The 15,232-nt window shown below is 40.8% G+C and overlaps 1 protein-coding gene across 2 annotated transcripts in view; it reads right to left on the bottom strand.

Moving 5' to 3' along the window:
- shroom3 (shroom family member 3) overlaps positions 1-15,232 on the bottom strand; it is an 82,828-nt gene that overhangs the window by 63,646 nt on the left and 3,950 nt on the right. For both annotated transcript variants that reach the window (XM_085413385.1, XM_085413386.1), the window contains exon 2: positions 12,077-12,231. In XM_085413385.1, coding sequence (XP_085269511.1) covers positions 12,077-12,231 — 155 coding nt within the window. The remainder of the gene's footprint in view (positions 1-12,076; positions 12,232-15,232) is intronic.

Here is a 15,232-nt window from a genome sequence, read left to right as displayed (position 1 = left end):
TCTGTTTTCATGGATGCCTGGATGTTAAACTTAATTGTTACACCTGGTAGAGCAGCCACACTGATCATTTTATTAAAGATGAAAGAATTTAGACAGTTTGTAACTCTCAGTGATGCTGCAGTGTTCATTTGACTTTGGGACCTGAAGCGGTGTTTGGACCTGGAAACAGCTAATGACATCAGACTTAAAGACTGGATAGGCATCCCGGTTTTAACTGGGCAGTGTTCTGAAAATGTACTCAAAATTTGCTCAAAATGAATTGGAATAATGAAAATGGACTGGAATTTATCTATTGCTCTCAGATTTTAACCCCTGTCTCATTTATCTATTATTTTATACAGTTTAACCTTTTGAGCTGGACATTATAGAATCAAGAGCTAACTGATGTGTCTGGACTGTGGGAGGAAGTCGGAAAAACACATGCAGGAAAAGAAAAGGGAGGACATGCAAACTCCAGCAGGTCTGAACCTCAAACCTTAAAAGTGTGAAATAAACATTAATCATTGTACCACAGAAAGAATGGTATGATCTATGAGCGGGAGCATGGGCGCAGCTTTTTAAATGAGGTGTTGAGGAGTTGCGGGGAGGCAGGCAATGGACGAAACCAATGGGAGGCATATGAGGCAGATTTTTTTTAACTTAAATTTACAAATGTGTTAAAAATGTAGAATATTATTACAATATTTCACGTTATAAAAACCTGGATGCAGGAACACCCTAAACCCCCCTTTAAACACGCCTCTGCTGCTATCATTTCAGTGAAAAATAATATCATATATGCTAGAACTACTACGGACAAAATTATTTAAAATCAAACAAAAGTTTTGATTTAGACAATCATCAGTGTTTGTTAAATTCAGGGGAGCTCTGTTGTCAATGTAAGAAAAAAAAAAGTAAGTTAGGAACCATCACTCCACCCCGATCTCCTCCCTACATACACTTTCTCTGCTCTCATAAAACCAGCCCTTTCATCCCTCCATGTGAAGTGACAATAAAGACATGCAGGACAAATAAACGCTATTAAAAACTAGAGGTACTGACGTAAATTACTGGACGTAAATTACTGGATCGGATATCGGAGAAAAATAAAAAAAATGTAATCCAATCCATTAAATATCAAAAAAGCACCTCACAAAACTTGCGACATGGCGTAACTCTGCTCATAACCATAGCAGATCGCAGCAGTACGGGTCACGTGATAGAGCGGCTGTGTGTATTTGTAGCCTCGCTAGCAACCTGGCATTTCATCTCCGAGGAAGTTATCCCAGAGAGAAGTAAAGCAAGTGTGTAAGTTCATCTCTGAATGTTTGTAAAGCATTCCAGCGTTAAGCTTAACAACCGATATATGGAGCGACTGCCTCTTCTCTCTCCCTCCCTCTCCTGCTGTTACTTCAATCATGAAACTGATCAATGATCAGCTAATCGGCTTTTCTGTCGCGAGTCTGTCTCTCTTGTTTGTTTATCGCCCACTTCGCGCCAGAAAGAAGAAACCAGCGGCTGAACGACAGCAGCACGTTTAACCTTGATAAGCTGTTGTTAGAATTTATTTATTATTACTTTCTACACCAGGATCCTTTTCTAGGTAGCTGACGGCTGGTAACTGTGCAGGGGCGGATCTAGCAAAGTTTAGCCAGGGGGGCCGATAGGGCATGAACAGGGAAAAGGGGGCACAAAGACATACTTTTCTTTCTTATTGTCATTTTAAATGTCTAGCTTTTAATAAACAATTATCTGAATCTTACACCCAAAGTTTTAATCTGATGTAAAATGTATAGAAGTCTATTACTGTATATAGTAACTATTAAGTCCAATATACCCTAGTAAGCTATAGTACTTTTTCCTTTGGAAAGATACCATTTCAATCTGCAATTTTGCTGAAGAACGATGTTGAATCCATTTAATTATTCTTGAAAAATAATTGATTTCTGTGTATTTTTTCCCCCACACTGCATCAAATTATAGTTGATTACGTCAATTAAGCATCATGAGGAGGAGGGTGGGTGGTTCCCTAATTATTTTTTTTTTGCTGGGAGCTTTAGAACCCTATTAGTTAGGTTGCTTAATATTTCTGCTAAGTTCTCTTTAAAATACCAGAATAGGAAGGATGAAGTAGGTTTAAGTTTATTAGATTGATCAGTATTGCTGAACTATGAAATATTTTGGGTGCAGTGTATTTTTTGCATGTAGGTATAACAGAATAGGTTTAGTGTTTTGTTTTTTTTACTTGAGTATAAACTTATACAAAAAGCAGCAAGATATTAAAAAAACTGTTTTATTGATTAAAAAATACACTATATTGGATTCATATCGGTATCGGCAGATATCCAAATTTATGATACCGGTATCGGTATCGGACATAAAAAAGTGGTATTGTGCCATCTCTATTAAAAACACAACAAGCAAAAGGCTGTTGCAGATTTTATTATCTCGTGTTCTGGTTTATGTCCCTCCCAGAAGAGCAGGATTTTGTTTTTCTCCATCGGTTTTGAATTCAGTCTAAGAGACTCAATCAGCACGAAACAAAGCACATGCAAATATTACAGAGAACAACAGGAAGAGACTGTGGCCAAACCTGCTCAACAAAGCACCGACCAACTGCAGCGTATGCACCAAGGAAGACACTGCCAGAACAAACGCATACAGAAAATACACACTCATCCACACCGGTGCTGTCACTGATAACACTGAATCAGCTCTGATAGTATCAGGACTGAGAATCGAGCACCATGTTATCCCCCTGAATGGATTCTGCTGTGCAGCATAAAGGCCCTTTCACAACGGACGCGGCATGCGCTGCGCTCACCGCTAACTCAGAGCGAAGGATGCAAAGTTAGTTGCGCTGGCCGCAGAGCTCTGTCATTATTTTGCGGCACCTCTGTGTGTACTAGATGCGCCTGCTTCTTGTCGTTTCAAAAGATGTACATCTCTGGCTTTATATCCTCTACAAGAGTTTGTGTTGAATTTTGTTCAAATGTTCAATAAAAACATATCACGTATCACTCATTCAGAACGAAGAAAGCTTTATAACTATCCCGACTAGTGAAGAGTGTTTCATTTCCACAACACTGCTGTCCCCCTGATGTCCACAGATCTGTTGAAAAGGCTCTGGAGGTCCCTGTATAAGCACGTAAACCTGTGACAAAGAAAATCACCGAACTCAGACACGCACAGACTGTTTTCCTGTGTGGTGATGAAGGAAAACGCTGGCACGTGAAAGGGCATTTACCCTTCCAGGTCCTGAAGCTCAGTAAAACGCCCCTCCGACAGCCAAACGCATCTGTTCTCAGATTGGATTGTTACACTTGTGATTGACATGACATTGACCAATCAGCTGAAAGGAAGAAAAATCTGGTCAAATTCGTTCTTGCAAGTTGAAACTCACACACAAGCGAGGGAACTTGAGCGCATAGTTTTACAAAGAGTTTTTCGCTTTGTATCTGTAACCAGAACTTAACAAAAAATAAATAAATTGTAACTTGTGTAAATATTTTTTACAAACACACAAACTTTCATCGATAGATGCACAAACATAAAATTTTCAGATTTCTGGTTTACAAGGTTACAAAACTCAGTTCACAACTACGCATTTGATTTACGAGTACAGAATATTTATGACCACAATTTGAGTCCACAGGAAACTGCAGAAACTATTGGATGTGAAGACATGTACAAAAAGTGGAAAAGCTTAATAGACAAAAGAAGAAAAGAATAAAGCAAAAGGCCACAACAAAAAGCGGGGACCCAGCGGGGGGAAAAGTTCCAGGTTTTTATTGTTTCTGTCGTGGCTGCCAATGTGTACAAAACACTACGACACAACCACAAGGTAATTAACACCATCAACTACCATGAATGCTGGCAACAGTGTTGACCACTTACAAGGGTCACATCGCAGGCTCTACAAAGACTTACCGCAGAGGTAAATCAGCCGTGAAGTCTAAACCTCAGAAAGACAGGCCTGACGGTCTAAGGCTATGAACCAAAAAACTGTGGTTGGGTTAAAATACACTAAACTAAAGCCCTTCATGTAGACTGGCAGCGTGAGACAAGCAGGTGGGACAGATGCCGAATCAGCAAGGCCCAGGCAGTATTTGTAAGGTCTGGCCTTACAAATCTGGCCTTAATAATAAGCAGCATTAAGTTGTGGCAGCAGATCTTGAGAAGGAGATGGGGGCAGCTCAGTTATACCACGAGAAAGCCAACAACCAACATTACAATACAGGCTCTGACCTGGAACCCACAAGGAGAAATAACAAAGGAGACGACCACAAAGTACCTGGAGTCACAAAGACGTTGCAGACATTAAAGCAACAGGACGGACAGTAAAGGCGGCTCAGGACAGACACAGCACTGCTGGGTCGTTGTCCAAGAGTACCCAACTGTCTAACAAGAGTAACCATGCATGTTAATGCTAAGGACGGCTTCATCATTAACACTGCAGCAAAAGGAAAAATCATGAGTGATCATGATTCTTCCTCTGGCCAATGCAGAGAACAACTTCATTCATATCTATCTATCTATCTATCTATCTATCTATCTATCTATGTTAGTTATCTTATAAAAGAGACTTTAAGGACATTGCAGTTTGTTATATTTAGCTTTAACTGTAATTTAAAATATCAGCTATGTAATCAGTTCCTTTAAAAGTACTCCAATCTATTAAGTCTGTGTTTCTCTGATGTTTTCTGGCAGACAATGATGGAAAATATGCTCAACTTTATGCCAAGAAAAAAAAAAATCATCACAGAGCTGCCACTAGGCTGTAGATTATTAATCCTGTTGGAGAAGCACAGATTTGGCATTTTCCTGAATTTTCCACAGAGTAAAGATTATTTTAGGAAAAGCAGCCATAGAAAAAGACACACCTGCAGTGGCCTTGACATTGTAGCATCCAGCAGGAATGCAACTAAACAGTGACTAGAGTTTTTTTCCCCCTTTCTGAAAAAGCCCTGAACATGATCGATGCACTTCACCCAGCAAGCGCCTCCTGTATGCACTCTGTGTTTTTTTTGGTTTTTTGCCTAAGGGGAAATAAAAGCTTTTCCTCATGTGTAATGTAACACTGCTTAAGTGCACGCCGCTGCTTACTGGAGATTAGAAGACAAAACGCAGGTACAGCAGCTGCAAGACGTAAGGGGAGTAGTAGTAAAGGTAATACAGGTAACACACACACATAAACACACACAGCAGGGGTAAGCCCCGATAATATTACCTTACTCATGAGGAAAGCAAGTGTCAGGTATCAATTAAAAGAAGAACAAAAAATATCTACACACTCGCTACACACATGCTCCACTGTGGATGCACACGCACAATAAGGAAGTTCATTAAGAAAAAACCTTTGAGTGGCCAGTGTCACAACCTTCACAACCCACAACCCAAAGTTGCTTGTCCAATCCAAACTCAATCCAAGAGCAGAACAAGCTCCTCTGGGTTTAATGTGTGGAGACATTAAACTTCCTGGGAAGCTAAACTAGCTCCTTTTCTACACAAAACTATAAAGGAAAATGACAAAAATGACACAAGGCTAAGAATTTTTACAGTGTCTATGTGTCAAATACACAATAGGAGTCAAGCGAGCTCAGCATAAAGACTGGAATTAGGGGGACGTTAAGAAAATCAACTTAATTAACAGACAAATTGTCACGTATTCAGCCAAACGTCCATTTTTTAAATAGAGTCTACTAGAGGTACACGCTGGCACTATGTGTCGACAAACACCAACATATTCACCCGCTCAGCACATTGGTGCAGTTCGTTTCCCAGCAACCCAGTGGTGATGACAAGACTCTGTGATGTCACTAGACCCATCTGTTGTTTGCTGAGAAATACTTGAAGTACCTCCCTCTGAGAAGCGCTACATGTGGCAGTTTCGTACGGCCTGGACCCAGCTCGCATTCAGTCTGATCTACATCAGTTTGCATCCAGGGGCCCAACATAGAGGAGGACCCTCACGTGTAAACGAAACTGTAGAAAACAAATCTTAACAAAAACAGCCCAGTCACCACAATGCACCATTTCACTGGTATATTCAAACAAACCTGTTAAGATTAGCCCTTTTTTCTTTCATGTATATCTATACTGTTGCATTGATGGCTGTTCATATTAGGCATGGTCAAAGATTCAGTTAATAACATCAGCATATATGCAAGTGATCCCATTTAGAAGCAATTCCTGCCACTCTAGACAGTGATTCTGACACCAAAATGAATATTTTGATGAATAAGGAGAGAGTCAACTCCCCCAAATCTGTAATCACCAGTAAAATGTGACAGAAAAATGCTTAAAAATCGATGACTTTGACTTATATCCCTGCAGGTTATACTTCTATATGCGTAATTTAAGAGAATCCAGAGTTCTGAGTCAGCAACCAATGACCTTAACAATAATTCGTAAGTTTTTAGACATAGAAGTTAAGCTTTTGGAAAGACTGTGGATCTTCTGCAAAACTACCACTAGATTCCTTCTAACATTATCTCTCATCTACTGTTTGTGGAAATTTACAAGAAGAAAAGCTGTTGAATAAACTGTTGCATGTATGCAACAGTTCACACAGCTCAGGAAGAAACAGAGAATACATCGCACTGACTGAGAGACCAGAGAGACAAACACTCCAGTTGGTTGTTGGTAATGTTCACATAATCGAATGTCACTATCTGCATGAACCAAGACAAAAAACAAAACAAAACGATAAAGCAAAAAGAATATTTGGAGACAAGTCCCAAGTGCTACTAGTGTCAACCATGGCAACTTGCTAGCAACCAAAGCAATTGTCACCAAGCAGTCAGGAAATTCTTCCAGAGGTCACCAACTGGTCTCAAAGCCTGCATAAATGAGGCCTCAGCAACTGATTTCATAGCAATTACCTCTGGCAACCACTTGCTAACTGTTGCTAAATAGTTTTCCCTATTGATCAGTGGTTGCCAACGAGTCTCTAGGCCTCACGAAGGCCTACGTGTGAACAAAAAAAGAACATAAAACAGGAACTGACAAATACAACACAGGTGAGGCTGTCCCAAGAAAACTACCAAGTGAAGAACCAATGAATAGAAAATAAAACAGGAAATAACCGAACAGACACTTCACATCATGACAAAAAGATTTTTCTCAAAGATCTCTACTCACGATTCTTTACTTGCCCGTATTACCCACATCTGGATTCCAGGTACTCTCTAATAATTTAACTACAACTTTCACCACTAGGGGCAACATTTTACTAGCAAGATGTCTATGGATGTTTGCTGCTGTTTAACATTCATTATCTCTTTTTAGCCCCACCCATTTGACTCGCTGCACCATCTTGTGGTTCAAATTGGTATTGCACTAATGTGCAGTACAGCCCTGCTTTGACTTCAGGGGTTATCTCTTCGATACAACAAACATATTTTGCATAGGTAGCTTTCGATTGCTTTAGTTAGTATCAGCAGGTTTTAAACTATTTTTAAACACAACAATGTACAAGAAAGTACCTTTAATCTGAGAAATCTCCCAGAGCCAAAAAACATTCCACTGAAAACAAACACCCTCCAGGCATTTAAAGGCTTTTCAAGTTTCCAAGTACAATAATCTGGAATGGGCGTTACCTACTGAAGCCTGTCAGACTGAAAAACAATTAAGTGTTGTCTAATCATGTTCCCCAAAGCTTGGAGAACATGACACTATAACTAAGGAGTTAAACTACATGGATTTAAATTAAACCCTCATATGCTGGCTTTATATCACAATAGTCACATTGAAACTCTAAAGTTTGAAATGACATCAGCCATCTTTACTTAAATACAAATTTAACTTAAAGTCTGCTTCATTTGTTCTCACTACTTATAGAAAACACACTTACATACACTTACAGCTCTGATGGGCAGCTCCTCTGAAATTCTTCTGCTTTGTTTTCAGCTTGTTGTGAGTACACTAATGGCATGATTCCCTCTGAATGTCTGTGCTTCTGAGTGTGTGTTTGCGTGTGTGTCTCTCTTTGCTTTTATGTCTCCAAGCCAATCAGGGCTCACCTGAAGGCACCAATCAGATCGAGCACAGTCAGGTATGGAGGAGAGAAAGTCGTAAGGAGAGACAAAGAAGGCGTGGTCTGACAGGTGCGTTTGGTGTCGACATCATGCGCCTTTTGTCTGACTGACACCAAGGATGGAAGACACACACACACAATACCAACAATAAAAGCAGCTAATACCCGCTAAAGTCACACACATAGTTTTATAATGCCTTCCGGATAAAGGACACGCATACACACAAACAGAGACTTTGGTCTTCTGCGGTAATAACCATCAGTTCAGCTCAATAAATCTTTATTACCCCACCGAGAGGCTGTTGCTTTGCAGCTGGAGACGATGGAGGAGCTGCAGGAGGAGGTGATGAATGCTTCTCCCAAAACAAGACAAACCCTAATCCTAGTGTTAGGCTGAGAAAGAATACACATTCAAACTTTTCTTTCCTTGGATCAACATTACGGGAAGTAACACAAAGAAAGAAACCTACACAAGTCATGGCAAAAGGTAAAGGTGAAAAGTACCAACCCCCCCCCCCTCCCCCGAAAAACGTGTCCAAAATCTGCAGTTCCTCTAATGTCCACTTGAGGCTGACTCAAGGTAGGCTTCACCTGCTCTGATGAAAATCACTTTAGTAGGTTTTTCAGTAAAGTTTAAGGTGCTAGACCATTTTTTATGGGATTATCATTCAATCCCTTGTCTCTAAATATGGTCACTAATGGTTCCAGAAACCTGGCAGCAGCCAGAAGGCCGGTGTTGAGGCTTCAAAACTGGTTGGCATCACAGTAATCCAAGTAACTGGACTGGATTTCTGGACTGTGTTTTAATGCAATTATATGAAAAATATTATAGCTTTGTGTCATATAACACCGTTAGCAGCTATGTGTCTGTTTTGCCAGCTTGCTAACTAAACTTCCCAGTAGTTAGATGATAACCACCATTTTGTGGTGATAATGTTGAGGCTTCAAAACAGAGACTCCCATAAGACAGAAAAGTTCTAAAATGATACAGCTCCTTCAGACTTTATTACATTATTAGACTAAAACTCCTGACACCTGCAGAACCAGCGAACTTTAACACTTCTCAGGCCTATAGCCAGAACAGCCAAGACTCAGGTGGGTCCATCTGACGTAAACGCACAGTCCCAGCCTTTTATCTATTTTTGATTTGTGTTTCTGGGCATGACTTTTTTGCATCTCTGGATGACATTTTTCTTCTGTTTGAGCTCAGATGTACTGATTTGTGTCCACATATAAAGGTTGAAGGGAGTGATGGTGGAGGGGTCATATCAGAGACCCAAGTTTGGCTCTGTTTGGTTGCTGCGGCTGCCTAGATAACCCTCTAATGTATTTAGTACCCTGTCATGTGTCAATCACCAGTCTCATCGGTAGCTCCTGTTGCATTAAAGTTAAGAAAAACCTTTTTGGGCCTGCTGATTTAGCATTCCCAGTGTGGGAAGGGTTGCCTATAGTTGCTTAAAGTCACTGAAGTCCATTGATTCGTAAGAATGACTTTGGTTTGGTTTGGAACAGATCATAGTCTGGGTAAAAGTAGAACAGTCAAAACTTGTTTTACACTTTCTTGCTTTCTGTGGACAAAATACAAGCTGCAAACATGAATATGCTTCGTGCCAAAGCAGAGCACTTTCAGAGCTGTGCTCGTGAAAAAAACGTGACAAATTGTGTCTGTGGTATCAAATGGATTGCTGGGCTGATCCATGACACTAAAAAGCATCTAAAAAAAACAAAACGCTGACTGCACATCAACATGCAAACCAGGGTCCAATGTTCAAACCTTCTAGTTTGCCTCCGTACAGCCCCATCACAATAGAGTAGAGCAGAACAGAATCGAATAAGGACTAGAAATGAAATGTTGAACCTGTGCAGTGTCCAACTTTTACAGTTTCAGATCCAAACAGGAAGAAAATCAGACCAAAACACACACACAGCCTTCCCTTGTCACCACGCCTTCCACAGTCCTGTGTGTGTGTCTTTACACCTGTCCCACAGAGTGTGTGTGTGTGTGTCTAAAGTCTAAAGTCCTGCATTGTGTTTGGCGTCTCACGCGTCTTCCAGTAAACAGAAGTTGCAGTAGCGACAGTGGCCTCGCTCACAGTCACACCCCAAACACATACCTGGCAGTGCATCAACCTCAACACTGATGCTGGGTGGCACGACACGCCCTCTGCTGAGGTCTCCTGCTCCTTATTTTACGATTAAATGGGTGATTGTTGTTTGCTTCTTAGCAGTCTTATGTTTTAATACAGCCTAACCTCAAAACCGACTTAGCTTTAAAACGCTGGACAAAGTCTGAACATCAGCGCTAATCACACAATGAGTGCTGAAGTTGGCACCCGGGCATGTCAGAGGTCATAAATGGGTCTAATCAGCATGTGATCCTGGTCTGATGAACCTTTAACCGGATGTGAAGAAGTGTTTGATGCCTTCAGGAGATTGTAGAAGCTTCACCTACAGGACCCAGGAACAGGCTAGTTTAACCACTCCAGTACTGTCATAGCTTCAAATGCGTCACTCTGATACATATTTGAAACAAGACTCCTTAAGAAAACAAACTGCAATTTCAACAAGACTTCTGTTTTCCCACATCTGCTCAGTACACTGCTTCTCCTTTTCATTAAATGTTTATGTCATATCTTTATGATCTAAAAATCTAGAGCTCTAGAAGTAATCCAAAAACAAATTTCTATATATTTTCCCTACTTTACGGTCATACAGGTATCACAACAACGGGAGTACGCTGAGCCTCAGGTTCAGCTCAGATTTGGAGCCAGATGTGTTGCACCAGCCCAAACTGGATTCAGGCATAAAAAAAAAGTACTGTCAGGTATTTAAAAAGAGAACCCAGTGACAGGATTGCCTGTGAGAGAAGGGAACCTTTTGCAACTGACTCTGTTGCATATTTCTGGAGGTGCAAAATACCCCAACCATATTTAAATGTGGTTGAATCGATTTATCTTCATTTGGCATGTCAAAAACATGAAATGATGACATTTGTTTCCCAAATAAGAACAAATAGAATAAACAGAATAAACCTTAGCGGTCAACATAATTATAACATGCAGTTTACTGCTAAATATGTCAATATTTAACGTCAAAGAAAACAAGCATGTCTTATTTTTGTGCTTGATATTTGAATGAGCTTGCAGACCCTCGTGTTGAGAAAATGGGGCAACTTTTATACATTGCCCATAAAAATAACCACACCTATGAGAGCTATTTAAGGTGTGCGCTCACGTGCTATTTTGCCCTTTTGTTTGGCCCTTGGTTTGGTAGTTAGGTGAGTCTTTCATCCTCATTTTGGTTTGAGTATAAGAATGTTGTAATTAAGCTTCCTGAAGTTTGCACTCTGGAGGTGTATGGAAGCAAAATGACAAAATGTGTCCTTGGCCAATAACTTATGAACCTCACTGTAAGTGTAATACAACATAATACAACATAATAAATAATCAGCACGACATGAATGACGGCTCCTAGAACACAGGCTGCACTTTGGGCTAAAATCCTATCCCCAAATCAAACTGTGTGCTGGGCACGCTGGACTCAGCTGTTACTCCCAAAACATCTATACCGGACATCCAGTAATATCATTAAAGTGAATTCTATTAATCGCTGACATGGTGACAGCCTTTAATAACACACAGTCAACTGAGTCAAATCCCCAGCCAGTCTGTGCTTGTCTGAACTGTTATTATCATAGATAATAATTAATTATTTAGGGTAAAAGTCTAGACGTGGGCAACAGATTGCGCTCACTCCAACCTTGTACTACACTGTTGGTCACTCATTCCAGATTTTCTTTAATTTAATAAACTACTGCACTGAAAACTCACAGCTGAAACCAAGTGCTGGAATAAAACCAACATTTACAGCAAGTAAAGCTACACTCCAAACACACTCACCCACCGCCTGCTGGGATTATCAGGTTTCAGGCTGTTGCTAGAAAGAGAAATATCCACCCTGCGTGCTTGCAGAAAGCTCTGAGTCGGTCTCAGAAACAGACGTTTGTGGTCCGTTTGCCTCAGTTTTGTTGGTTTGAGCTTTAACAACTGGCGTGTGTACCTGCGGACGGTGAGATGCAGAGTCTTGTACGATCCTTTTATCAGAGCGACGGCCTCCTGACGGTACCCGGTCAGCTCAATGTCGTTGATGATGACAATCTCATCGCCCACCCGCAGAGGCTGCTCCAAACTGTCCGCCTTGCCGCCCTCCTCGACCTGTACAAACAAACACACAACATCAGCTAATGCAGTCCAAACATGCGGCTGCAAAGTGTGAGTTCCTAGCACCCGAGTTTGTGGGGCAGCAGCTCGTTACGCAAGGCTGCTCCTGGTACTGACCTCCAAATGAAAGGTCTGAGAGCTGAAAGGGGCCAAGGTTTAAGAGGTTTGTAAGATCCAAGACCTTGAACTTCGACTGGTGTCTGTGCTGAGTTAGGCTGAACATACAAAATGATGAAACATGTTGGGCTACACTTCCTCTGGCAGCTGCTATCAGGCCATCTATTGTTCTGGCAGGACTCGCTCCCGTGTGTGTGTGTGTGTGTGTGTGTGTGTGTGTGTGTGTGTGTGTGTGTGTGTTATGGACAGGGTCACTGCAGGGAAGAGCAGGAGGTCTTGGGTGTTTGTGATCCTTACATCCTGTATGTCTCTCAATTCTTCATAGGTTTCCTTCCTCTAGACGTCAGAGTTCTCATAGTTTTGTCATTTCTAATCAGTTTTTATTCCTATTTCATTTGTTTTGCTTTTATTTCCTTAAGACGGAAATATTCTAAAATGATCCTAAACTAGTCTAAAATAATAAAGTACTTATATTTAGAAGGGAATCAGCACTAATGACACAAAAACAGATTAGATGAGTGTTAACAGGAAATGCTGTTGTTGAGGTTCTTTTTGTAAGTGAAGTTTGGTTGAGTCTCTGAATGAAGCATCAGTGTTTTAATCCTCTCAGTCTGAGTGCTGCATACTGGAAACTGCATACGTGTTTGGAAAGCCTGACAGGGGTAGCAGTAAGCAGGGGAAGAACTTGGCATTTTACCAGCTGCATACAATACATTTTTCATGTCATAGCACACTGAAGTAAACCTTCACTTTAATTACAGCACAAATCAAAATCAGAGCAAACCCAAATGTGACTCGAATGTCTCTGATCACTCCCACACGCTCCTTCTCTAACACACACACATACACACACACTGTAAATATCAGTGTGACCCTGCTACTTTATCATTGCTGACAGTGATGACCCTTAGCAGCCTGTCACTGTGTGTGCATCAGTATCACAGCACACGACTGCCTGTTTATCAGTGTGTGTGTGTGTTTCCTCTTAAAGTCACATCATCTTGTTCAGCACAAGATAAACTCAATCAAATCCTGAGCTGCTCATCAACATATTTCTGGACAAGCGTCATCTGGTCAAAGTGCACTGATTGATTAGAAGTAGTGCACAGTTACAGAGGACGAGCGTTCTGGTACTGAAAGCTTCTGAAAGTTTCCCTTTGTTATCCTATAGGTACACGGTGCATGTGGTGATCAGGAAGAGAACTGGGTTTGCCTAAATGTAATCTTAAAACCCCTGCTTGTCATCTGAAGACCATTTTGATTTTTATTAGCTGCATTTCTAAACTTTAGGTGATACACGGAACAGGAAACAGGCACCGGTCCACTTGCTCCCGAGGCTAAAACCAGCAGTGTAACTAGTGAGTTCCCAGATGGGAAAGATGCATTATTGATAAGATAAGATGCCTTATTGTCCTGTTGATTCCTGTTTTAGATCGTAATAAGTAAGCATTAGAGATGTCACAGCAACATTTACTATAACATTTGGATATCAGGCATGAAGTGAGCAGCAGTAGACATTTTTTAGAGCCTAAACTCAGCAGAGTTGTTTTGGAAAACATATCTCATCAGTTTGGTCCTGTTGAGGCTGCTAAGCTTTGCACTTGGAAAGGTCAGATTAACCACGATGGGTAAAAAACACACGAGAATGACTCTGTTTGTTTTGCACATATTTTCCTGTGATCGACAAAAGTGTCTTGCTCTGTTCTGAAACAATAAACCCCACCCACCTGGGACTCTTTAAGTTTTAAAACCACTGCCAAAAATGTCTTGCAGGGAGTGTCTGAAGCTCTTCTGAATTACAACACGTGTTACTTCTCAACAAAAACATGATGCGTCTTCACCCACATGCTGCAACTGCAGCATCGGGAAAATACAAAGTTTTGATGAACATGTACCATCTGCGCTAGGCGACTTGAATCACCGACTCTGAGGAGATAAACATTAGTGCGCGGTTGCAGGTGTTTATCTAAACTAGTGCTGATTAACACAAAGGAGTAGTATCTAATGAGCGTTACTGATGTGAGGGAAAAGAAACATCCTCTCAGAGCTGTGAAGGAAAACTGTGTTAAAGCATTCCCGAGCTCTGCAGAACGATGCACATGCCTGCACTGTTTGCCTTTTTCAGGAATAAATATACCCAAATAAGGCCCACAGAATCACTCAGTAACTCCACGAGTGTGTGTGTGTGTCAGTGACTGTGGTATTCCAGCTGAAATTCATTATCCTGCAGACCGAGATATCTAAACAGAGTGGCTCAGCCCGCTCATACCGTGACTGAAACAACATACCTCCTCTAATCAATAAAGACTGTGTGATTTGGGAAAATATCCTCTGAGAGCGATGGGGGGCCTCGGCCAAGGAAAAGCACTCTCTCTCTAAACTAGAGCTGGACTCAGGTTCACTGCCTCTCTAGCTTGTGAAAACCTGAAGTTTCCATACTTTTGACCTCTCATTAGAGGTTAAAGATTAGGCATGTGCTCTTTATTTATTAATCTGAGGGATATTTAGAGGTGATTATAGCCAGTGTTTAAAAAAAAAAAGAACACAAATAAAACATCCTGAAGATATAATATGCTGACTTTTAGTTCCAGGATTAAAGGATACAGGAGTGTAATATAAACGGGTAAGCCAGTTCACTGTAATTGCATGAAGCTGGTGTACTCCCAAGAGACATATTTAAAAAGAATTATGAGGATATCCTGATGCTTTAACTCTAAAACACTGGATCCTACATTTACCACAGTGGGATACTACAACATCTATTCATCAAGGACTTCTCACCTCTTTATTCACATTTCCAGCTTTTAACACTGTGGTTCTGAAATAAATCGAATAGCCATCATTATGACATATTCGAGGTTATGTTCTCATGCTTCAA

This window comes from Rhamphochromis longiceps, linkage group LG7, assembly GCF_057381845.1.
Source record: "Rhamphochromis longiceps isolate RC_006_pf linkage group LG7, R_longiceps_female_GT1.1, whole genome shotgun sequence".
Classification (NCBI taxonomy): domain Eukaryota; kingdom Metazoa; phylum Chordata; class Actinopteri; order Cichliformes; family Cichlidae; genus Rhamphochromis; species Rhamphochromis longiceps.
Note: the sequence above shows the minus strand (reverse complement) of the source record. Positions and strands in the feature narration are given on the sequence as shown.